The 23,184-nt window shown below is 61.5% G+C and overlaps 5 protein-coding genes across 5 annotated transcripts; 3 read left to right on the plus strand and 2 right to left on the minus strand.

The window, feature by feature from the left end:
- Nucleotides 1–574: 574 nt before the first annotated feature.
- Nucleotides 575–8,400, minus strand: CHLRE_03g208100v5 (uncharacterized protein). The gene is made up of 16 exons (XM_001693252.3): nucleotides 8,152–8,400; nucleotides 7,487–7,982; nucleotides 7,226–7,318; nucleotides 6,855–7,016; nucleotides 6,462–6,606; nucleotides 5,923–6,235; nucleotides 5,627–5,708; nucleotides 5,365–5,510; nucleotides 4,763–4,900; nucleotides 4,421–4,578; nucleotides 3,938–4,083; nucleotides 3,586–3,738; nucleotides 3,123–3,217; nucleotides 2,583–2,936; nucleotides 2,104–2,273; nucleotides 575–1,840 (listed from the first exon to the last, which is right to left on the minus strand). Exons 1-16 carry the CDS (start codon nucleotides 8,157–8,159, stop codon nucleotides 1,089–1,091), a joined length of 3,411 nt encoding a protein of 1,136 aa, XP_001693304.2. The 5' UTR covers nucleotides 8,160–8,400; the 3' UTR covers nucleotides 575–1,088.
- A 936-nt stretch (nucleotides 8,401–9,336) lies between these two features.
- Nucleotides 9,337–11,492, plus strand: CHLRE_03g208050v5 (uncharacterized protein). Its single transcript, XM_001693112.2, has 4 exons — nucleotides 9,337–9,642; nucleotides 9,919–10,046; nucleotides 10,273–10,415; nucleotides 10,653–11,492. The coding sequence occupies exons 1-4, from the start codon at nucleotides 9,443–9,445 to the stop codon at nucleotides 10,776–10,778; spliced, it is 597 nt and encodes a 198-aa protein (XP_001693164.2). The 5' UTR covers nucleotides 9,337–9,442; the 3' UTR covers nucleotides 10,779–11,492.
- Nucleotides 11,493–12,746: 1,254 nt separating this feature from the next.
- On the plus strand, nucleotides 12,747–14,820 carry CHLRE_03g208000v5 (uncharacterized protein). Its single transcript, XM_001693113.2, has 4 exons — nucleotides 12,747–12,841; nucleotides 12,898–13,021; nucleotides 13,108–13,241; nucleotides 13,751–14,820. Exons 1-4 carry the CDS (start codon nucleotides 12,782–12,784, stop codon nucleotides 13,802–13,804), a joined length of 372 nt encoding a protein of 123 aa, XP_001693165.1. The 5' UTR covers nucleotides 12,747–12,781; the 3' UTR covers nucleotides 13,805–14,820.
- A 114-nt stretch (nucleotides 14,821–14,934) lies between these two features.
- On the minus strand, nucleotides 14,935–20,510 carry CHLRE_03g207950v5 (uncharacterized protein). The gene is made up of 7 exons (XM_001693254.2): nucleotides 20,367–20,510; nucleotides 20,237–20,300; nucleotides 19,847–20,030; nucleotides 19,252–19,699; nucleotides 18,018–18,347; nucleotides 16,948–17,883; nucleotides 14,935–16,748 (listed from the first exon to the last, which is right to left on the minus strand). Exons 1-7 carry the CDS (start codon nucleotides 20,380–20,382, stop codon nucleotides 16,282–16,284), a joined length of 2,445 nt encoding a protein of 814 aa, XP_001693306.2. The 5' UTR covers nucleotides 20,383–20,510; the 3' UTR covers nucleotides 14,935–16,281.
- A 110-nt stretch (nucleotides 20,511–20,620) lies between these two features.
- Nucleotides 20,621–23,162, plus strand: CHLRE_03g207918v5 (uncharacterized protein). Its single transcript, XM_043061544.1, has 4 exons — nucleotides 20,621–20,800; nucleotides 20,939–21,027; nucleotides 21,132–21,206; nucleotides 21,346–23,162. Exons 1-4 carry the CDS (start codon nucleotides 20,749–20,751, stop codon nucleotides 22,012–22,014), a joined length of 885 nt encoding a protein of 294 aa, XP_042926442.1. The 5' UTR covers nucleotides 20,621–20,748; the 3' UTR covers nucleotides 22,015–23,162.
- Nucleotides 23,163–23,184: the final 22 nt, after the last annotated feature.

Genomic DNA, 23,184 nt, shown 5'->3' on the forward strand with positions numbered 1-23,184 from the left:
GGATGGGTGGGGGTGGTTGTTGGCGCTTTCGAGGTGTTGGCTTTCTGCTTTCTTCTCTTTTCTTCTCTTCTTGCTGTGTCAGGGTTCTGGTCTCGGGGACCAGGCTGTCTTCAGGCAGCAGGGGGGCAGCGCGTCTGCCCCTGTTCAACCTTGTAAGGATGATTCCTCAAAAAAACCTTCTTGTACGCCGTCTGGTGTGCGTACTGGTCCCGCGAGCCTGCTAAGCAGACGTCGGAGCATGTGGTTCGGGAGGTGGTCAGCGAGCTGCGCAGGGTGATGCGGCCACTAAGGGGGCCTTGCCCCACCACACCAATCCCTCAGCGAGGGCACACCACACCAATCCCTCAGCGAGGGTGTGGTTGCATTGCGGGTTCTTTCTCCTCCTGCGGTTTGTGAGATGCGGTTTTGCCTGCTGCTTACTGCTTGCTGCCCGCCTTGTGGTTACCGCCTGGTCCCCTCCATCCCTGTAACACATGTCCCATGTCAAAAACAAAGAAGTACGGGTGGAACCGCCTGATGCGGTTGAGTGGCTGCCTGTGCAGCCGCTGGGGAATGCTTCCCTTCCTGTTATGTGTGGTTGCGTTGCTGGTTCTTCCTCCTCCTGTGTTTTGAGGTGCGGCTTTGCTTGCTGCTTGCTGCCTGCTCTGTTTTTGCCTATCTGGTCACCCTCCTGTAACGTCCACGTGTAACGTCCCATGTTCAGAAAAGCTTAGGACTACTTTCTGCACACCCTGTTCATCAAGCCCATCCCCAACCTATTCCGCATTGAAGCGCTTTAGCACGTGCGCGCCGTCATATATGGAGTATCCTACATCGTGCAATCCGCTGCTACACCCGCCGCCACGCCGCCACTGACGGCGGCACTCGTGCTGGCATCGCAAGCTGCCGCAGCTGCTTGGTTCGGCTCAGCTCCCCTTCCTGTAATGTCCATGTCAAACTAAGAAAGGACCCTCAGTCCTTCAGCCTTGTCCTTCCCTTGTCGGTTTGGCCCCCTCCGCCTAACGCCAATGCAAGGCCACGTACACATGCACGTACACGTCTGCCTGCATCACCGGTCCACAAAACCGAAGGGCGTGCGAGAATTTCTATCAGTCGTTCAGCTGATTCTCCCAAGCAATTTGCGCTTGCGACACGGCCGTCTCCAGGTCGATCTTAGGCTTGGCCGCCCCCGCCTCGGCCTCCGCCGCCTTTGCCGCTGCCATGGCCGCAGCCGCCTCCTCCGCCTCCGGCAGGTACATGCGCGCCACCAGCTGTGACGGCTCGCCGGGCACCGACACAGCCGTGAGCACCACGGGCAGGTCAGAGAACAGGCTCAGGTGCAGCGGCAGCCGCGCGGGCTTCAGCCGATGCGGATTGCGCGGCGGCGCCGCCAGCGAGGACACCCAGGTGGTGAGGTCTGGCACCTCCTTGGCCTCCTGCCCGCCGCCTTGCTGCTGCCGTCCGCCTTCGCCATGCCCGTTGCCTCCGCCGCGCCCGCGCCCACCGCCGCCAGAGGCAAAGCCCTTCCGCTGGCGGCCCATGCCGCCGCTTCCGCCATTGCTGCCTTCGCAGCTGCCCTGCTCCTTGCCGGCTGCTTCGCCGCGCGTGAGCGTGAGTACCTTGGTGCCTGGGTTGAAGTTGGCCTGCAGCAGCACGCCCGCCTCGTCCAGCTCCAGCCGCACCTCGTGCCCGAACTCGGAGATGTACAGTGCGAAGTAGCGGTCGCCGCCCAGCGAGGACACGGTGCCCATGGTCACCACCGGCTGGCGCCGCAGCAGCACGCACAGGTACAGCTTCAGCGAGCCGTCCTGTGCGTTGCGGGCCGCCAGCCGCCGGTCGTTGCAGTGCTCCGCAACCATGCCTGGGTAGCGAGGATAGGCAAGTATAGTTAGGGAACGCAAAGGGTGAAGGGTTTGAGGCGGGAGGGCGTGTACAAGTGCGGAGTGTAGGGAGAAATCGAGGCACATGGGGATAGGTTGTGTGAGCTCGTTGACGCACAGCTTGCCCATCTACTTCGATGCTAGCTAGTGCATTCCTGGCGCATCTCCGTTTGCCCCTAGAAACCACCGCATGTGGCTTTGCCTCCTGACACAAGCACGCTTTACGCCATCTGCATGCGCGCACCTGCGAGCCGCGTATCCAGCAGGCGGTGCCGCTGCGCCGCCTCCTCCACACTCAGCCGGCCGGCGCGCACCTCCAGCGCCGCTGCCAGCAGGCGGTGCACCACCAGGTCTGGGTAACGGCGGATGGGCGACGTGAAATGCGTGTAGGCGCGCACAGCCAGCGCGTAATGCCTGGGTGGGGACATGGTCGGGTGCACGATGGGGTGCCGTGTGAGGGAGTGTGGTGGGCGCATTTGCAGGGATGTGTAAGCGAATGGGATAACGGTTTGCGCCTGAGCCCCATGATCTGGAGGAATTGCGTAAAGGGATTCATGGCACTAACTGAAGGCTTCTAGAGCTCCTGATTCACGCGAGGCGCGGGCCTGGCTATCGATAGCCCTCGAGAAGCCACATCTGGTACATTGGGAATAGGCCGGCACTGCCCGCGCTCAATCGTTCCCAACCCAAACCCTCCACCCCGACGTCCCGGTGGCACCTCACCTCCACGCCGCCTCCTCGTCCACCAGGCCGGTACAGAAGTACTCGGCCAGCTGCATGGGCCGGGTCGCCAGCATCACCAGCAGCTCTACCGTGCGCCGGTTGCGCTCCAGGTCCGCACCCAGCACGCCCGCCTCCGCCAGCCCGCTGCGCACCACCGCCCGGTCGTCGTCACCGCCCTCTTCCTCGTGCTGCTGTTGCTGGGGGGCAGCGGAGGGGGCCCCTGCGGCAGCGCGGCGCAGCTCGTTGAGTCCGTTGTGAATGGACGCGGCGGAGGAGACGTCGACGGGCAGCCCCGCGGCCGCCGCCACCTCCTGCAGCACCTTGAGCTTGGTGGCGTTAGGAGGAGGGTGACGGCTGCGAGAAGGAGAGGAACGGAAGGGACGTGGCGGCATGAGGAGATAACAATTTTGTTGTGCAACACAGGTCAAGACAGGCGATCAGAAGAACGAAGGCCATGCGTGATTCAGGCTAGGGGGCATGCTTGCAGAACATTTTTTTGCAAACGCTTACAAGCGCTACACGCACATACAGCGCACTCACCGCAGCATGGCCCTGTCCCTGAATGTGTCGGCGATGCAGTCCGCCACACTCATGTTGGCCAGCAGCATGAACTCCTCCACCAGCTGGTTGGCCTCCTGCGGGGCTCAGGGTGTGAGCAGATCGCGAATTTAGGAGCTTGTAAAGCAGCGAGCGGCTGCTGCGCGCTGTTGACTTGGTTTCTCGGCTTCTTGCTCGTGCGGACATGTACGGACCCCGCCCCGCGCCTTCTGCCGGGCGTGTTCTGCAGTCGCCGTTGTGTCGCCGCCTGGTCGCTCCCTCGCTGCTGCTGCTGCTGTTGCTGCTGCGATTCCTTGCCTATTGGGACCTATTTCGTTGGGCTCGGGCACATAACTCACCACCACCACCACCACCACCACCACCACCACCACCACCACCACCACCACCACCACCGCCACCGCCACCGCCACCGCCACCGCCACCGCCACCACCACCGCCACTGTACCTGCTGCACGTACGGCGCCGCCGCCAGCGGGTTGCCGTCCTTATCCAGCTGGTAGAACAGCCGCACGCCGTCCAAACGAAGCGCGCCACCCGCGAAACGAGCCGCGCGCATCTGCTTGGCCAGCCCCCACAGCGCCAGACTGTCACCCACCACCTGCCCGGGGTCGAGAAGTATGAGGTCAGGCTGGTCCGCGGCAAGCCACCCACTGATAAATCACGCGACGGCAGCGGGCCTGAGCACACGTTGCGGCACGCTGGGTGGCCTACAGTAGCATAGGCAGTCCAAATGTGTACCTGGACGTGCGCATGGACCCCGAGCCCGCCAGCCCCATGCGGCCCTGGCCCCCTCGCACCTCGTCCCAAGTGGCTCCGCCATGCAGCTGCACGGGGCACGTGGCGGGGTCGAAGCGGCCCTCGATCATGGCCTGTACCAGCGGGTAGCTCAGCTTGGCGCAGGAGCGGATCACGCTGCGGCCGAACCAGGTGGACTTGATGGCGCCTGAGGTGGCGGGAGAAGGAGGAGGTCAGAAATGAGGAGGGGTCGAGTAGGTATTAGTGCATACGGTTCTCCATCTCTGCTACCGTTTGCGGTTTGTACTCTTGGTTTTCGCGCCCATGCCACGTGCAAAGCAGCACGTACTGCTTGCACCCAGTTTGGATTTCCCCGTGGGGTTTCCCCTCCAAAGCCCTTCTTTAGCCCTGCCGCAACCCTGGCTGCCGCTCGCTCCGCACCACTTGCCCGCACACCCGCCATCCTCTCACAGGGGCCTTCGCATGGACGGCTACCCCGCCCCGGTCGCTAAATTGGATTGGTGAAAACAAGGCCCCCTCCTCACCCTTGGCGTCCAGCTCCCACTCCACGCTAAACGCGAATCGCTCCACGCCCGGGTTGAGCGAGCAAAGCTCCTCGCACAGCAGCGGCGGCAGCATGGGGATGACCCGCTGCACCAGGTAGGTGCTGGTGGCGCGCTTGCCAGCCTCCACGTCCAGCGCACTATGTGGATGGGAGAGGTGCACGCTTTCATACTTCAGGATCATTCACACACCACGTCTTCGCACTGCCTTCAAGATGGTGCAGCACCTGTGAACGCCTGCCCTGCCCGGGTCCTCACCCACCAATCCGCCATCCACCGTACTGGCTCTACCAGCTCTACTCGCCGCACCGCACCGCGCCGCACCTGAATGGCGGGATGAAGTGCGCGACGTCGGCGATGTGCACGCCCACCCGCCAGCCGCCGCCCGGCAGCGGGCTGATGGACAGCGCGTCGTCCAGGTCCTTGGCGGTGGGTGGGTCAATGGAGAATATGCGCGTGGACCTGGGGGAAGGCAGGAGGGCAAAGAGCAGGAAACGGCATGTGAGTTTGCGGAGGTAGGGAGATAGCGACAAGAGGACACAGTCAGCGGGCATGTGGGCTGGAGCGTGGGACGGAGTTCTTGGTGGAGTCGAGGGTGCAAAATGCGCACTAACCAGGAACAGTATCGATCCCCTACCTCGTTCACGCGACATGCCCATGATGCAACACATCGCCACAGGTCCCATGGCTCCACCCACCGTTACACACACACACACACACACACACACACACACGCACGCACGCACGCACGCACGCACGCACGCACGCACGCACGCACGCACGCACGCACGCACGCACGCACGCACGCACGCACGCACGCACGCACGCACGCACGCACGCACGCACGCACGCACGCACACGCGCGCGCGCGCGCGCACACACACACACACACACACACATCCATACCCCAACCACCATCCGCCCACCTGTAGTCCCGGCGCGCGGCGATGTCCTGCTCCGTGATGCGCCACGGCGTGGGCGGCAGGCAGGCCAGCACGTCCGGCTCGAAGTCGCCGCTGCGGATGCCCTCCATCTCCAGCAGCGCAGCGGTCTCACTCTCGATCTCGCCGGCCTGGGGGTGAGTCGCACAGGCGGGCGGGAGTGGAGGGGCGCGGGCATGTCACGGGAGGTAGGTAAGCCCCGAACGAAACGACTGGTATCGGTAACCCCAGCACGCACGCCACCCACCTGGCCCAGACTGGCTCTCAGCGTCACCGCGGGCTGGGTGTGCGATGAGCTCCACTCCGCAATGCGCGCCGACATCAGCGTCCTGCGGTAATGTGCAACCAGGCGGTAGTCAGAAAGGAAGCGGTACTAAACGAGGGCGAAACGACTGCAGGCCTCTCCTTCTTGCATCCAGGCTACCGTATGCATGCCTAGACCTACGGATGGCTGGAGCAAGCTCGCATCCCCCTTATAAGAATGCACCAGCACTCTTTCCAGCGCCCTCACGCCACTCCAACCACGCGCCACCCCAGCCCCACCTGTTCTCCGCCTTGTCCGGCCCCGCCACCAGCTCCTCCAGCAGCGCCGTGGGAAGGTTCTTGAGCTCGCTGGGGCGCACCACGCAGCGCGGTAGCCGTGGGTCCAGAGGCATCAGGTAGCAGGTGGGCACGGCGGAGGAGGGCACCGTGGAGGCGGAGCCGCTGGACGACCCCGCCGCCTGCAGCGCCGCCACCGCCGCCGGTAGCGGCTGCGCCGACAGCGCCGCCACGCCGGGCGCGGACGCGCCCAGCTGCAGCAGCCCGACCACGTGCTCGCGCTTGGGCGACGGGGTTAGGATGGCCACCACTTTGCCTGGGACGGGGAGAGGGAGGATGAGGTAGCTGGGAATGGCGAGGTAGGAACCGAGGGGAGGTTGTGCAAAGTAGGTGGCAGGTGCGGTGTGCGACCGCATGGCAGGTGCGCTTAGTTGTTGTGCGCTGCTGAATGCCGAATGGGGGGCTTGTAGCACAATCACAGCACTGAGGGCCGGCACATTTCGCCCGTGCCCCGATCACAGCCATGCATGGGACACACGCACCTGTGATTCGCAGCTCCGGCCGCGCCACCGACAGCTTCGTGACCAGCGCCTTGACTTCGTCGGCATTGCCGCAACGCTGCCAGGGCGAGTCGTCAGACACGTCGGCGCCGCAGCTTCTGAGCGCAGCCAACACCGCGTCGTTGGACTGCAGGCAGCAGATGCGTGAGGGGGTTATAGGAGTGAGGAGGCAATCGGGCATGTTTTTTATCTTGGGTTCAACACCTAGCCCAGCGCGAAGGCGTATGATATTGTTGTAGACACATGCGCTTGCAAGACCGCATGCCCACACCTTCAAACGCAGGTACCGCCCTCCCGTCCTTCCCCCCTCTCCCCATCCTCAGCCGTCGGTCCTATGCACGACCGGCCCATCCTAACCCCCGACTGCCTGCTTACGCTGGCGCCGACCGGAAGCTGCGCTGCCAGCTTGTTGACTGTGAACCAGGCGGCCAGCGGCTGCAGCGCCACAGCCACCTCGTCGCCCTCAACAGAGCGGTTCTGACAGGCGTCGCCGCGCAGCAGCACGTCGTGTGGAAGGCCCGGGATGGTGAAGTATGCCTGCAGGAGTGCGGGAGCAGTGCCGTAACAGGGATGCAATGTGGCGGTTGAAGCGGGTAAGTGGAGAGGGCACGGAAATGCAAATCATGCTGCTTCAGAACCACGCGTTCGGAACAAGAGGCAACGACAGCCGTACAACAACTGCAACTCCATGAAACCCAGATACCCCCCCTGACGCGACACACAATGCACGGTAACCATGGGCGCACCTCCCGCCGGTCTCCGGCGTTGACCCTTATCTTGCCGCGGAAGATCTGCCCGCTCTTGAAGCCCCGCTGCAACTCTGCCTGGTCCAGGTGCTCCTAAGGGGCAGGGCGGCGATAGCCAGGGCAGGGAAGATCTGTCCCAATCATGAAATCATGGACCCACCAGAGCTATCGCGCCGCATGCGCAGCCGCAAAAAGCCGGCTATGCAGCAGGCCCTTGCCGTACGCCTGCGACTGACGCTAGTCCCAGCAGTTCCTACTCACCGGGTATCTCCCCGGCATAGCCTCCTTGGCCACCGCCGCCTTGCCCTTAGCTCCAGCTCCGTTGCTGCCGCCTGCGGCGGCTGCTGCTTCACCGCCAGCAGGCCCGCTTCTTGCTGGCGCGCCCTTATCCTTACTGGCACCTGCAGGTACATCCGCTGCACTCTTGGGCTCATTGTGGCGTCTCCCCGTGGCTTTCACGCCGGCTGCCTGCGCATGCTCAGGCGCAGAGGGCTTCTTGGCCACACCCGCGCGTCCCTCAGCACCAGCTGAGGTTGACATGGATGCTGTGCTGCTGGGCGCCGCCGCAGCTGCCCCAGCAGGCAGCGGTTTGGGGGCCAGGGACTGAGCCTGAGGAGCAGCACTGCTGCTACTAGAAGCCGCAGGCGGCGCAAGGGACAGCGAGCCCAGGCTTGTGGTTGCGGCCAGGACTGAACTCCGGGCAGCTGCTTCCAGTGCGGCCTGGTACGCTGGGTCGGACCCAAACCGACCAACGGAGCTGTGGGCGCAGGCCAGGGGAGCAGTGAAAGAAAGCAGGAGTTATGCCGTCACATGATGGTCTCTGAGGCCAGACGGCCGCGTGCTCAAGGGTTCAGGAACCCAGCCAGGGTTGGGGCTCTGTCCCAGATCGCCCCCTCCAAGCACGCTTTGCTTTGCACAACACCCACCTAGCCATGCTGCGGCCCTCTGCAAGCTCAGCGAGTGCTTTCCCGCGATTCAGTAGATTCCCGGAGCGAAGGTCGCAGAATGCCGGAGAACTGGATAATAAGCTATTTAGCCTATACGGAACACCATAAGCTAACAGGACTTTGCCTACTTGAAGCCGGACGGCGCTCAAGCCCATTCAGAATACAAATGGGGCACCCCGCAGCGTTGAGGCATTGTATGTTACTGATTTACAGCTTTTAGAGTGCCACGACTATACATGTAAGCCCAGTGCTGTAAACACATTGCGACCATGCGAGGCCACGTCAACCGAACTCATCGCCCGTTGGCGCGATAGTCAACCCGCCCTGCGAGGCGATGCGCGCCGCGAACGTCAACTTGTGGGTCAGGGGTGGGGTGGTCAACGAGTGGGGCGGTCAGGCGGTCAGGCGGCCGTGGTAAGGCAACCTGCACCCCCCCCCCCCACACACACACACACACCACCACGACCGCCACCCCGTGCATCGTAATTACACGAAGATGACGCTGCGATCCCATGGACAATGTCTGGATACAGCAATATGTAGTGCCGCGGACACCTGTAGCAGTGCGCTGCCGTGACCGGGCGCATTGTGGCCGAGTCATTTCAAATGCCGTCAGTCGCGCCCATGGTTCTTCCTTGCCTATCCTGTCCACACCCTGAGCTGGCGCCCACATACAGACTCCTGGCGTGTCGATGCTCGATTCCTCATTTGATGTGGCAGCAGCTGACCAGGCACGATACGGTAGCGGCTAGCCTTAGGGGCATAGTTCCGCTAGCGTTGGGCCGATTCCGTACCGTAAATGACCTCCGAGGAAGCGTGGCGGCGCATGCGCATATAATTGTGTACCCTCTTTCCTATAGAGGTCCACTGGCCTCGGCTTGCCTTGGCCACTCCGGCTCCCATAACGCTAGGGCGTGCGCCAGGGTAACAACTGATACAGCGAGGTAGAGGCCATGCAGGGCCATGCTCATGCTCATACCAGGCACATATGTGAGGACAATTGCTTGAGTCAGGTATCGGGGGGCCATTTCCCTGCGTGATGAATCTCCCGAGGGCAGGTGGGCCCACAAGGTAAGCCCCAAGTAGGGGGGCGGGCAGCCCCGTCGCCATCCAGCGCAAGTTAATCCATTGACACAGACAACCCAGCCAGTCCTTTAATTGATAGAACTCAAAACTGTACAAATAAAGACAATCCTTGGACCCTAAACTTGTACTTGCTTGCTGATTCCTGAAAGCGTTGTGTTGCAGAATGGCTCTCGCGTCTCGCACGATGCAGTCTAGTCGCGTTGCTGGTCCCAGCCGCCCGGCAGCTGTACCCCGTTGCGTTGCTGTTCGCCCGGTGCGCAAGCTGGCCATCGTGCGTGCCGACGCCGCCCCGGAGACTCCCAAGGCACTTGGCACTGAGAAGACTGGCCCCAACTTCAAGGCCTTGCGTGACATTAACCAGATCATGCAAACCCTGCCTCACCGGTGGGTGGGAGGAATGTGTCATTGTTGGCGTTACCAAATGCAGAACGCGAGCAGCGACTGCGAGCAGCGATTGCGATGCAGATGCAATGGGCACGGGTATGCTGTGGGAGCCTTCATTTCATGCGGGGAGTGACGGGGTGTGGGGCTCGAAGCCTGCCCGTGTACACACGACAGGTTCGGGCGGTTCGGGGCGCCCCTGCTCGGTCGGCCCGTCCCTCCTTGTAATGTCGCATTCACATTGCGTTTCAATGCAGCAGCTCCCACCGTATGCTGCAGGTACCCCTTCCTGCTGGTTGACCGCGTGGTTGAGTGGGAGAAGGAGAAGTACGCTGTGGGCTACAAGTGTGTCACCATTAACGACAACTTCTTCCCAGGCCACTTCCCCGAGCGCCCTATCATGCCTGGTGAGTGACTTCTTGGCATCAGCAGCGACTCGTCTGGGCCATGGCGGTGCGCACGCAACTAGCTGTACAGATGCTACAGCGCTGTCAGCCTACTTGAATTGAGCCCCGTGTGCTGCGCTAACCCTGGCTAACCCTGCACTGACAGCAGCAGCGATGCCACATCCGCAGCCATGCCGCAGCCCGTGTCCCTTCGCCTTACACATGATTCCCGAATTTCCTCTCGCAGGCGTGCTTCAAGTAGAGGCTATGGCCCAGCTGGCGGGCCTGGTGATGCTCGACCCTGAGGACACCGCCGCTAAGGGGCTGTTCTTCTTCGGCGGCATTGAGGGCTGCCGCTTCCGCAAGCCCGTGGTGCCCGGCGATGTGCTGGTGGGTACTGCGCAGTGGATTAATGTTTCCTTACCTCGATCGGGGTGCGGAGGCGGGCGGGAGCGGGACAGGCATGGGTTTTTATGGCAGGCCGAGAGATGGCTGTGTTGCGGACTGCTGGTGCTGCGCTGAACAACTCTCGGCGCGGACAATTGCGGTCGCCGCGCCCGCTGTGGGCTTGCTACGTACTGCATGTACCGCGGGGTCACTCAAGCCCTGCGAATCCCCTTCCTGTAGATGATGCGTGCTGAGGTAACCAAGTACAACAAGCGCTTTGGCATCGTCAAGGTGGCGGCCACCGGCTATGTGGGCGCGGACCTGGTGGTCGAGGCGGAGCTCACCCTGGCCATGGGCAAGCCATAAGCTGGCAACGTGTCAGCTTATTGCGCGGAGTTATGAGTGGGCATGGGGTTGGTGACAGCGTGGACTCCCAGGTGGTGGTTGGAGAGTGTCGTGGCAATGCAGCGAGGTTGGCTCTCGGCTATTCGCATGCCTCTGACCCACATGAGACATGACACGTCGCTGCACGGTGGTGACAACGAATGCGCCGCGAATGAGGCTGGTGGGACTAGAGCTAGCACGGCGCTTTTGAAGAAGATGCAGGGCGCAGGGCCCCCCGTGACCAGTTGGAAGGGCGACGCACAGCGGCGGAGATTGGTGCAGCGGTTGGCCCGCTGCCTATAGATGCGTGTGTCGTGAGGTTACAGCTTCTTTCCATTTGCCTCTCCTACTGTGTTCATTTGTTTGCGGGAGCCGCTGATGGCGAACAATGGAGCATTGCTCTAAGCAAGAAGTGGGCTAGTGCAAGATGAGTTTGAATTGTGGCTGCCCTGCGCATGCAGGGCAATGTGCTGTGGGTCCTGGCGTACTGTGTGTTGCAGCAGGCGGGGCAGAACCAGTGTTATGTGTAACTCGTGAAGACAGAGTGGTATGTACACGGTAGACAGTTTATCTCTGTTAACCCAGGGCTTGTATCTTCCAGGGGTAGGCCGCCGCCACCGGCGAGAAGGGCCCTGGCCACGTTCTCGCCCACGGCACCCAGGGGCCCAACAATGCCTCGTAACAACAGTATTGAGAAGGCATGTCTGTGTCTTGTGCCCTGACAAAGAGGGAATCATGCGGTTGCCGGAGTCAGAAATCAGAAGTCAGGAATCAGCCTGGGTAGTATGGGGGAGTCAGGAATCAGCCTGGGCGGTATGGGGGACTGCGAGATGGCGTAGGGCTTGGAGCGGTCCAGGGGTGCGTAGGACTTGCGCTTGTGCGACCAGCGGGTAGCCTGGAACCATAATGTCGATGTCGGGGCCCAGGGCTGCTAATCGGCATCAGAGTTGGCATGACGAGATGGAGTAGGTCTGTGGCAGTTGATTTTGGGGAAGCGCGAGGAGCGTCTTCAGGCGAACCGCTTATCGTGACGTTGGCTTCTTCAGGATTCACATCTAACCAAGATACCACTGAGGCACGTGCCTTCGCATGGGTGCCTATCATGGTACCCACCTGCATGGTGATGAAATCATGGCTGAAGCGCTTCAGTTTAACGGCGCGCCTGCGCACAGTCAGCAAGCAGAAGTACCAAAGTACGTGTTAGTTCAGGGCGTTCACAACACTTCCCCAAGGTCCCCTGACCAATCCCGACCCCTGCCTGTCGTGTTATGTAGCCCCAGCGGGCGCAGTATGGCCCTCAGGTCAGCTTCATCAGCTGCCGCCATGGCCTGGGGTGTTGGGTAGGCGCGCCACAGGGGCCCCAGCACCCCGCGAACCTGGGTAACACAGCACCGTCAGCACGCGGGGCAAGCAGAATAAGGCGACTGGTTTACTGCAGGTACCGCATGTGCACCCAGACTTCACGCGGCATCTGACCCACACCTGCTGCCTAGCGGTTCGATTGAGCAAGATGCAGGCCACCAGCAGCCTCCACCTGTTGTGTCATTGAAATGCGTAAATGCGAATGCGAATGCAGATGGTAGCGGAGGTTGTTGTCGCTTGCAAGCAGTGAAAGCGGTCAGCAGACAGCACTGAGAGCTGACATGTTACCTCAAACGGACGGTAACCGCCGTCCGCTGCTGAGGCCGCCGAGAGCCGCCGCTGTTGTGATGGTGGCGATACAATGTATTTTGCACATGTCTAAAAGGGCTGTTTCAGGCGGAGAAAGGCTTTGCCCGCACGCAGCGTAAAATACGTTTTGAAGCGGGACTAAGGAAGGAGGGACGCCCACGGTTGTGAGAGGCGGGGGAAGGGGACAAGTGCGGAGGCCTGGGGTCAAGGCGTGTCGAACCCCATGCATGAGACCGAGTTGTTTTACTTCCGCACAATGTTCAAAGGCTGCATAACACACCAACCTTTCTGGTCCGATTGCGTAATTTGTAAGAATGTCGAGCACTGTTGTCTCGTTGCGCCCCGACGCGAAGAACCTGACGCTGACCGTCAAGGTGCGTGCAACAGCCACCGTAAATACAAGACAGATACTCAAGTATCTTGCGCACAGGTTCTTGAGGCGACGACGGTGATGACCCGCGCTCGCGGGCCAAAGGCGCCCTCGATTAAGGTCGCGGAGTGCCTGGTGGCCGATAGCACGGGCGTCGTCGTGTTTGTGGCCCGCAACGAGCAGGGTAAGTCCAACGTAAAGCTGGGTGTGGGTTTTGGGACACGCAGTGAGCCATACGCCCGTTGCTTTGAACATTTTACCTGCGTGCAGCCGATGTCGCGGTTAAGGGCGCTACGATCACGCTTAAAGGCGCAAAGGTGGAGATGTTTCGCGGGTCGATGCGGCTCGCAGTCGACGCGGCAGGAACGGTCCAGGCCGGTGGCGATCTGTCCGAACCTGTGAACGTGAGTTGGGGCGGGCGATTGCTTGTGATACTTCACATAATAAGGAATGTTTTGGGGAGGGAAGGATGACGATCGGCAGGGGTGTCGAGGGACACGCTGTCGCGTGTGCCTGACGCGGCACGCCAAGGCGGGCGCCTCACACCTTCTAGCTCCAACCTTGACGCTGAAGCAGCAGCGCTTGGCGTTCCGCACCTGTGGCTGCTCTCAACTCGGCAGCTGCGGGAATGATGCGAAGAGGGACGCATGGGCGTCGCGTGGACCTTGAGCCATGACGGGGGTATAGGGCCAGATTGGGTGCTGGGGTTCGTCAGAAGACCTGGCGGCAGTCGCTGGGAGGGCTGCGGCCCGCCAAGTCCAGCCTGTGCAGATAGCTTACGTAGTTCATGGACGTGGGGGCCTAAGGCATGTTCGCTCAACCTATCTCAGGTCTCAGCGTGTCACGGCAACAATCAGTGCACACGGGGATTTAACAATGCGCCTGACCTGACCTGACCTGACCTGACCTGCAGACAACCAACAACATGTCGCTACTGGAGTTCGAGCTGGTAACCGTGGGCGCATAAGCAATCTGCCTGCCCGAGATTTAGTACGTGGTGTAGCGCACGGGCAGCGGGCGGACGCGGCGGTGATGTTGTGCAGAAGACAACAAGGTAGCTGCATTAACCATCGGACGCATGACGCGACAAAGGAAGTGTGGGCGTAGGGGGGGTAGTTGTTGTTGCTTGGCTTGGGCAAGCATGTTAGTCCGAAGTCACGTGCTTAGCGTAGGCGGATAGAACGGGGAGCTTGCCGTGGGAGGCAATGGATCTGACACTTTCAGGACTATGTGGAGGTGTTTTGTGCTCGGCTGACTAGGTTACGGACAATGTCATTTGACTCTACAGAGGTGTTTCAGGTGCCATAGACACGGAGAACGGGCATGGTCTGCTGGCGCGGATGCACCTGTTGAGAAACCGCAGTGCTTTTGTCGTGGCTGAGCGAACTACTCGTGTGTGCAAGATACGGTATGCTGCATTCAGATCATGGCTGCGTCTATACCGTTGCATTATCTGCTGCGAAGGCGATGGGATGGGGATGGCCATGACACCCAGTATAGGGTTGGTGCCATGGGTTGGTGCTCACTGCTCAACACCAACGCCGCCTGGTTGTGCCGCGCAGCTTGGACAGCCGCCATATGGTCACAGGTGTGGCGTCTTGGTGTTTGTATGGCGCCCTATGGTGCTGGCCGGAGCGGACTGCATCTCAAGCTGCGCGTCAGCGAAACATGGCGTGACCAGGGCGGCGCGTCCATTACCGTAAACCCGTCGCGTTCTCCAGTTTTACTGCACTAATACCTCCATGGCCCGTGCGCTGGCTCATCGCAGCGGGGATACGGATAGGTACTGCGACGTGACTGCCGTGTGGCGACAAGCGTGTGGAGATGCCAGTACATGAGGACGGGCAAGGCCAGGCTTGGTCGCGCGCAGTGCGCCCGCTGCCTTACCGGCTGTTGTGCTGCTGTACCGTATTGCACGTCTGGCAGAGCTTACATCTTCGGGGCGCGGCAAGAAACGGGACCCAATGCAAGCCCTCGGCGAGAAACAATGGACATTTCCGGGGTTGCATTCTTGCTGCGTGGGGCTGCATCCGGTCCCCAAATCTCGCCAAGTGCCCCTTCCCAGGGGGGAGCCCCACGTACGGGGGAGCCCCCAAAAGGCAGAAAACTAGGCATTTTGGGCCCTTGGATGCCGTGGGTGAAAAGGTGGTTAGGGCCCTTCTCGCCAGCTGCAGTGGCCTACCCCTGGAAGATGCAAGCCCTGACTTCTGGTTCATTCCCCGACCGGTCCGGGCAAACCATTCATCTTCCCAAGTCCTGCCGCGGTAGCACCAGGTGTGGCCGCGGTGTGGTTATGTGCATGAATGCCATACTCTGCTTCATCGACGGGTTCCACGCGACACGGACAGTACTGGCAGCATTCTCGCCCGCTGGTGCAACCTCACGCACGGGCGGGCAACCTCACGCCCGCTGGTGCAACCTCACGCACGGCGGCAAGAAGTTGAATGAGCTGACTGCGGACTTATGAGGCCACAGCTGTGAGACCGTGCCACCGTGGTTGTCTGGCCGTAGCTACATGTGCGCGCTTCGAATGGCATGCGACTATGCAAGCGCTAAGTTGAGCTGCGGGGTTGGAGAGAGTGGCAAGAGCGGTGGGGGAAGCTAAAGCTACGTGGCAGAAAGGAGTCTTCAAACACCGTCGGGATTGAGCCGCGCACTGCTGGGACCTGCCCCTTGCCCTGCGACCTCACAGCTTGCACAGCGCCTACCTGCGGACGTCCACAATGCCCCACAGACACTGAAGAGGCGCAGCTGCATGGCGTCATTGCACCCTTGGAGCTTCATCACGCCCATTAATCCCGCGTTCACACTCTGCCAACAAAAAGATGCAATGCACTTCACACCTGCCTCGCATTTGTTCAATTCGCAACCACTCGAAAACATGGCGCACGCGCCTGCTCTTGCTTCGGCTAGCCTCAATACTACCGCGTGTCCTTTGATACCGTAGTAAAGCAACCACACCCGCGCTTTCGCTAACTTAAACTGGCAAGGTATGCAAGAAAGGTGGTTTTCCATCGCAAGGGAAACGTGGGCTGAGCCCACGCCACGCCTCCAGTCTGAGGCCGCAAGTTCCCGGACATAGCCGGGGTCGATTCGTACAGGCACGGCCCGCCATGCGTCAAGCCACGTCGAGCTATCAAGCTATCCAGCTACAGCCAGAAATTAACCAACACCAGGGAATCCCCGGCCTCAACACTCTTGAAAATCGCTTGCCTTTCTTTGGCTCGGACAGTACGAGTCTAAGCATCACTAGCGCGAGTCATTGCATGCCTGAAAGCGTAAACCCTCATCGCTGCGCGCCAGCAAGCTCTCATCGCTGCGTACCAGCAAGAATGGCCGATTAAACAGCATAAGACCAAAACTCTGCCTACCTCTCACTGCGTAGTGTACTCCTGCATCTATTTCCCATACGGAGCCTAACTGCCCAACCGCCTGCCTGCCGCATTACCGCCGCGCAATGCGCATGGGAACCGAGTTCATGTAGTGCGTGGCCAGCGGTGTCCCCAGGCTCATGGGGCACGTCCCGGGTGACGTGCCCATGGGGTTCTCCACCAGCAGGTTGCCGCCCTCGTACGGCGACATGCCGTACGGTGACATCCCACCGTCACCGTGGCTAGTGGTTTCCGACGCAGATGCGTACGACATGTACGAGGTACCCATGACCATGCTGCCCCGCCCACGCCCGCCTCCGTGACTACCGTGCATGCCCCGCGCCGCCGGGTGCGCGTGCCCGTTGCCGTGGTGGTGCTTGGGCGGATGCCGCCCCCCGTGCAGCCGATGCGTGGGGTCGTGCAGGACCGCGTCTGACGGTAGCGACTGCCCTGCTAGCGACTCGTCCTCGTCATCGCTGTCTCCCTCGTCGCCCTCCTCGTCGCTGGTGCTGCTGGGCTGCTCCTCGTCCTCGTTGCCGTCTGTGGAACGCAGGGAGAACGTGGTAACGCACAGAACGGGTGGACGCACAGGGCAACGCACACGTCAGCCGGAAGCCGCGTCCGTTCCATACACCACTCTGCCGCCCCCAACACGAAACAATTAAGCTGCCGTATCACTTCCTACATGCCCTCAATTGTGTGGCGCCTGCAAAAGCAAGACCGTCGTACGATTACTTACCGTCGCTGTCCGCGTGCACGCCGTCCTCGTCGTCGTCACTGACCTCCGTGCCCGTCCCCGCCGCCGCCTGGGGATGCCCGTGCCGCCACCGTACGTAGCTGACCTTTAACTGCAGGAAGCGGCTGGAGCGGCGCAGGAGGTAGGGGTCGAACGGGAAGAACATCTCCAGGGGCCGCTGCGAGCGTGTGGCCGGCTCCACCTGGGACAGCAGCGGCCGGCAATCCACAATGCCCAGCGACGTGGCCTGGTGCACGAACTCAGCTGCCACCGACGGCAGGCAGACGCCCAGTGGCTGCAGGCGGTGGTTGAGCACCTGCCACACCGGCCCGCGCACCAGCGCCACCACCGTCTCCGCCAGCTGCCGCCGTTCCGTGCTGCCATGCGCTGGCGCCGTCCCGTCCGCGCTCGGGGTCTTGCCGCCGGCGTGCAGCGACCCCACCAGCGGCTGCATGTGGTAGCACAGCACGTACAGCACCGCCTGCGCCGTGGCGTAGAATACCTGGTGCCGCTGCGTCTGCGAGGCCGTGTCCTCGTGAGCCAACCCGGCGAAGGGACTGGTGTCGGGAAGCCCGCATGTGGACGCGGCGCGCGACACCGGCCCAGGCCCCGTTCCCGCTGCCACCCCCTGGTTGTTGCAGTAGTCCTGGCAGAAGGCTGCCAGGTCCTGCAGCGTCTTCACCACCAGCGACTCCGGTAGGAAAGCCGCACGCGCGAGGAAAGACGCCAGGTAGGCGGAGCACGCAGCGCGCGTGATGGGCGGCTGCCGCGTATCCCGCAACCGCGACACGAGCAGCCGCAAGAAGCTGGGCGAGCAATGGCTAGGGTTGGACAAGCAGGTGTAGAAGATGAGGAACTGCGTGAATTTGGAGCGGTGCGTGTTGAGGATGGACCGCTCGAAGGCCGACAGCAGCGTGTCCCACAGCTGCCGCAGTTCACCTGTGTTTTAAGGGCCAGAGCGAGGACGCATCAGCTTTACGCGCGATTGCTTGGGACGTTTGCGCCGTCCCACGACGGCCTAGCCACCCGCACTGCGGTCGCAACAACCCCCGCCGATTGCCTGTGCTCCGCACCTGCCGCAATGCGCTTCCCCAGGTGCTCAAACGCCAGCTCCATCATGCTGTCCAGCTTGTTGGCCATCTCATCCACCGGCGGCCGCGTGCTGGGCTGCGACTGTTGCTGCTGTTGCTTCTGCGCCTGGCCTTGCGACCCTGGCAGCGCGCCCTCCCAGCCACCCCGGCTGTCTGGTGTGGGGCCGTGTCGCCGCATGGCCAGCACCGCTGAGCGCTGCGCCAGCTCCTCCGGCCCTGCGTTGATGTCCAGCTCGCTGGCCAGCATGCCCTCCAGCTCGAAGATGTCCTCCGCTACCACCTCCTCCTCAGCCTCCTCCTCCTCCTCCTCGCCTGCGTAAGGGGGCAGCGTGGGGCTTTGTGAGGACGCTGGTGAGGACCTGGCAAGCCACAGGCGGGGGAACAAGCGCGTGGAACGGAGTGCCACCGTGATAACCAAAGTTCCAAACGCTCGTGTTGGGACAGCAGGAGCGCGTACACACGCATGCTGGACAGGTGCACTCAAGTCTGCTGCGCTCGCAGAGGGCGTAAGCGCTCGCAACCGCCGCATTCATGGCTGCGCCCGTCTGTACGTCGCCAACTAGTTCGCATGTAGCAGTGGAATACGAAGTCGCAATGCATCCGTCACTGCCTCCCATACCGGTTTGCATCCAGGCCCACCAGCTTAACACTGCTTTCTTCCGCAGGTGAGCGCGGGTGAGTGCTTCAGAAATATGCCAGCACGTTTCCGCAAACACTCAATTGTCCTGATCAGCCCAGGCAGCAGCACGGCACAGCATGGGCTCCGTGCCAAGTAGCTCGTCCTGCAATCAGCGTATTTCCAAGCCCTTGACCCATCTGGTCGTGCTGGGCGTTTGGTCATATGCATGGCTCGGGTGTTTGACGGCCCATGACCGCCAAACCAGCCAGCGTGCCGACACGCTGCGTGAATTGCTCCGTGTGCCGGCTGGCCCGAAGGACGCATACAAGCACATGTGTGCTCCAGGCCCAAATGCGACTTGTTGAACACATTCACGACTTTCTTTGATGTTTCACATGTTCGCGATGGAAGCGCTACCTTGGCTGGGCGCCTCCGTGCTTGCCAAGGTATCATGTCGTGTGTTGCTGCCATCTACAAACCGCTAGTGGACATGGTCATGCACTCGTTCTTTTGCCCTTCACACGGGCGCTGGCGAACGCCTTCGCCACCGCGCTGACCGGCTTGCATTGTCGCAGTGCATTGTCGCAGTGCACCCACCTGTGGGCACGTCCACAATGTCCTCCCACTTGATCTCCACGTCCAGCGACAGCAGGTGTTCCACCACCGCCGTCAGCAGCGCCTCCCGGATAGGTGCGCCGCTGCGGTCCTCGGCGATGCGGAAGAGCGCGCTCAGGTACAGGCACTGCGTGTTGCGGTCCCGCACCTTGTGCGGCATCTGGGACACAATCAACGGGAGGATGTTGGTGGACGCCGTGGGCACGAGACCTAGCACGCGGCCGAGGACTGATAGCAGCGAGAAGTGAACGGCGACGGCCTGCTCTGCAGGTCGCCACGGACCGTCCGGGTCCTGTGATGGGTCGTTGGGGTTCGGTGGAGCTGGAGGGGGCGTGAAGCTGTAGACCAGGAGCTGGAAACATGTGTGAGAGAACGCTGCATTCGCCACGACCAGGTTGCGTGTAAACTCCAGAACTGCCGTCAGCACCATCTGCAGCAAAAGGGTAAAACGTGCGTAGTCAGCGTGCACAGTACTCAATCGCCGTGTCCACGCGGTGTGCATTGGGCACGGCGCGCGTCACTGGCCAACCCAACTCTTGCTACCTTATCCACGGGCGCAGCCCTGAGCCCGCCTCACCGGCGCTGCGCTCCACACGCGGATGCCCAGAATGTCCGATACCAGCGCCTGATGTTTCCCCTCCCGAATGGCAGATACGTTCGCGGTGACCGAGGCGATGAGCGTGCTGAGCTGCAACACCGCCTCGTCATCGGCCGGGTCGAGCTCCGCGCGCTTTCTGCATTCCGCTAGTAGTCCCTTTAACCTGCACACCAACGGTAGACAGCGGCGTGGTTCACAGCGAGTTGATAAAGGAAGCTTGTGCGATTTAAACGGCGGCGCCAGGTGAATCCAAATTGCAGAGCCATGAACAGATAACAGGGCAATTATAATTGCTGGTATGTACAACTGCGCCCGCTTAGGCCATTAGGAGCTACACAAGATTTCTCGGCTTCCCCCGCGCCTGCTTACTCGTCATAAGAGCTTCCCTTCTTTAAAAGCGCGTCCGCCACAAAGCTGTTGAGCTCCGGGTTCCCTGCAAACACGCGTGCCCAGCTTCAGCGTTTGGAAGCAATATAATTCTTCTAGCACTGTGGCTCACCCGCTGGGCGAGCCATGCTAGGGTATTCTTTACTCGATATACATCCGATTTCAAGAGCAACTCAAGAAGCCTCGAGGTTCAAGGTCGAATAGGGCTTTAAAACAGCTCCGGCGTAAACTCGCACGACTATGTAACGTTTGACAGTTTGCAGGTGATTATTAGTAGTCTACAGCCGGCAAACAGCGTGTGCCCGTGTCGAACCGAAACTTTCATTGGGCAATCACGGCAATGTTGGTCTCTGTCGACCAACTAATCGTCCAAACAGATCCCTCACAGTACACACCATAGCATCATTACATGCATACAGTTTAGCTCGGTAGCCGGCAAGCTGGGGGAAATACGCTCCGGCCTCCAGGGCTTGGCGCTGCGCTAGTGATAACTCATGGCAGATGAGGTATATGGAGGTGTGGCGAGCACTGGCGGTCAAGGCCAAGGTGATAATGGGGGGGGGGGCACGCGCGTTCCCGCCAACTGGGCCTACCTCCCGGCCCGCCCCAGCCTCGGACCAGACCGTGCCAGACTCAACACCAATTACACACTGCCCTTACACTGCCCTTTGCCACTGCCGACAGATCCGGACACGGGGCTGTATGAGGGTCTATTTGCGGGCTCTGCTCAGGCTGCATCCGCGGACACTTATCTGCAGCATAAAGTCAACGAGGTGAGTTGCAGACTTTGGGGGTGCTGGTCTGGTGCTGTGGTAGGTTCAACTGGGGCTGCTGGCGCCCGCATTCTAAGGCCGCTCCCCCCCGGCGGTGTCCACAGTTGGAGGAGCTGCTTAGGGAGAAGACAGCAGAAGCCACCAGCTTAAGAAAGAAGCTGAATGCCCGGGACAAGCAGGTGAGCGGGTTCACCGCACTACCAGGTGTGGTGCAAGTTGAGCAATGCCCGCGGCGGGGCCGTACATGGTGAAGAGTCAAACTGGGTTTGAATATCATGTGTAGGGCTGAGCCTCAAGCACTCATGTCCTATGAAACAGGTTTCAGACCTGACGGCGGAGCGCGACACGCTGCTGCGGAACATATCGGTGCTCTTCAACACCGCCAAGGAGGAGATGGCGCGCAAGCTGGCGGAAATTGCCCAGCTGCGTGTTGAGCTGAACGGGGGTCAATCAAGCCTTCCGTCGGCCTCGGGGCAAGGGCCGCGGCAGCTGCCATCGGCGCCTCCGCGTGCTGCGCTGCCACCGCCGGTGCACGAGAGTGCAGAGGCAGGCCGTCACGCCCAGCAACAGCAGCTGCGGGATCGCCCGGGATTTGGTTTGGGTCGCGGACACGCCGACGGGCCCCAGGGATCTGGGTCTTCCGCCGCATTCGGGAAGCGAGGGCGAGATGGCAGTCTGGAGCCGGAAAGGGATGGGGGCGTCCTGCCATTAGAAGCCATGCCACGTGGGAGCAGTGGCGGTGGGGGCTATGGGACCGGCAGCACCGGCTATGGGAGCGGTGGCGGCGGCTACAGGGGCGGTAGTGGAGGTTATGGAGGTGGTGGAGGCGGCTTTGGGCCGCCTGATGGCGCCGCACTCAAACGGCAGCGGTATGGAGGGCCGACCGGTCCACAGGGACCTCAGCCTCCAGCGCCAGTGCCACCACTCTACCAGCCGCCTCCATACTCGCAAGCACCGCCGCCATACCCGCATGCACAACACTATTGAGACGGGGGGAACAGGTTAAACCGCAGTGCATAGTGGTGCACGTGGCGGTACCCCCGTGTCGCCGGTATGCGAACGTGCGCCAGCTCTTTCGGACATACACCGTATTGTGGACGGGCTGCTTCGGCAGTTGCGGTAGAATAGTGTAGCAGTAGTGCATTGACCGGCTGATTCATTGTTACGACTGGGGGCAGCAGTGTCTGCAGCTGCGACAGGATGCAGATATAGGTTAGCCGCATCCAGGGCCTTCCAAACAGAGAGCGCTTGGGTCAGGTATCAGACAGGCTCAGGTGCCGTCTGGTTGAACGTTGTACTGCAGGGCCGCGACGCGAACTCTGTGATGAACATGCGGCACGCGCTGAGATGCTCCTTGGTAGGGCGCGGCTTGCGGCCCTGCGCCGCGGCGGTGGCGACGGCGGTGGTGGTGAAGGGCCTGGCCCCACCAGCAGCAGCGGCCTGGGCCCAGCAGTTGCAGAGTGCGTAGCGGAGAGGGCGAGCAAGGCCGCGTGGAGGAGGACAGCGCGGCGTCGCCCAAGAAGCGGCGCCGGCGCGCAGGTTGAGGCTGGCCGGTGTCTGGTGAGCGGTCTTTGCTGGCAAGCATAGCACAGCACAGTACGTGGTAGGCCGCAGCAGTGAGGAGTGTTGTGGCTAGATTTCCTGCTGTTTAGTTCCTTGATGGCTGTGCTTGTGCTCCTTTGTGCTTGGCAGCGGGACGCGACTGGACACATGGTGGGCCGTGCCTGTACGAACCGACCCCAGCTATGTCTGGGAGATGAGGTAGACGCTTGCGGCGTGGGCTCGGCCCACTTTCCCCTTGCGAGGGAAAACCACCGTTCTTGTCTCCGGGATATCGAAACCTTTGGCCTCGGAGGGCGGTGTGGGCTCAGCCTGCTTTTCGCGTGCTTGAAGGGGATCATCGCCCCCCCCCCGGGGTTTAGTTTGGGCTGGTATCTACAACCACCACCCCCGGCAGCCAAGGGGGAATGTGCTGACGTCACTTAGTATCTTATACATGGCAAGACCGTATGAGGACGTCCTTACTGACATGGACCTTCCCGTTGAGCGCCATGTTGGAGCAGGCTTGTGCGGCAGCAGCCGTCAGGTGGAAGGGGGCGCGTGGCTCAGCGTGGCTAGCGTCGGTGCAGAAGTTGGGGTGGCTCACGCACACGCACA

The sequence above is a fragment of the Chlamydomonas reinhardtii genome, chromosome 3, assembly GCF_000002595.2.
Source record: "Chlamydomonas reinhardtii strain CC-503 cw92 mt+ chromosome 3, whole genome shotgun sequence".
NCBI classification, from domain to species: domain Eukaryota; kingdom Viridiplantae; phylum Chlorophyta; class Chlorophyceae; order Chlamydomonadales; family Chlamydomonadaceae; genus Chlamydomonas; species Chlamydomonas reinhardtii.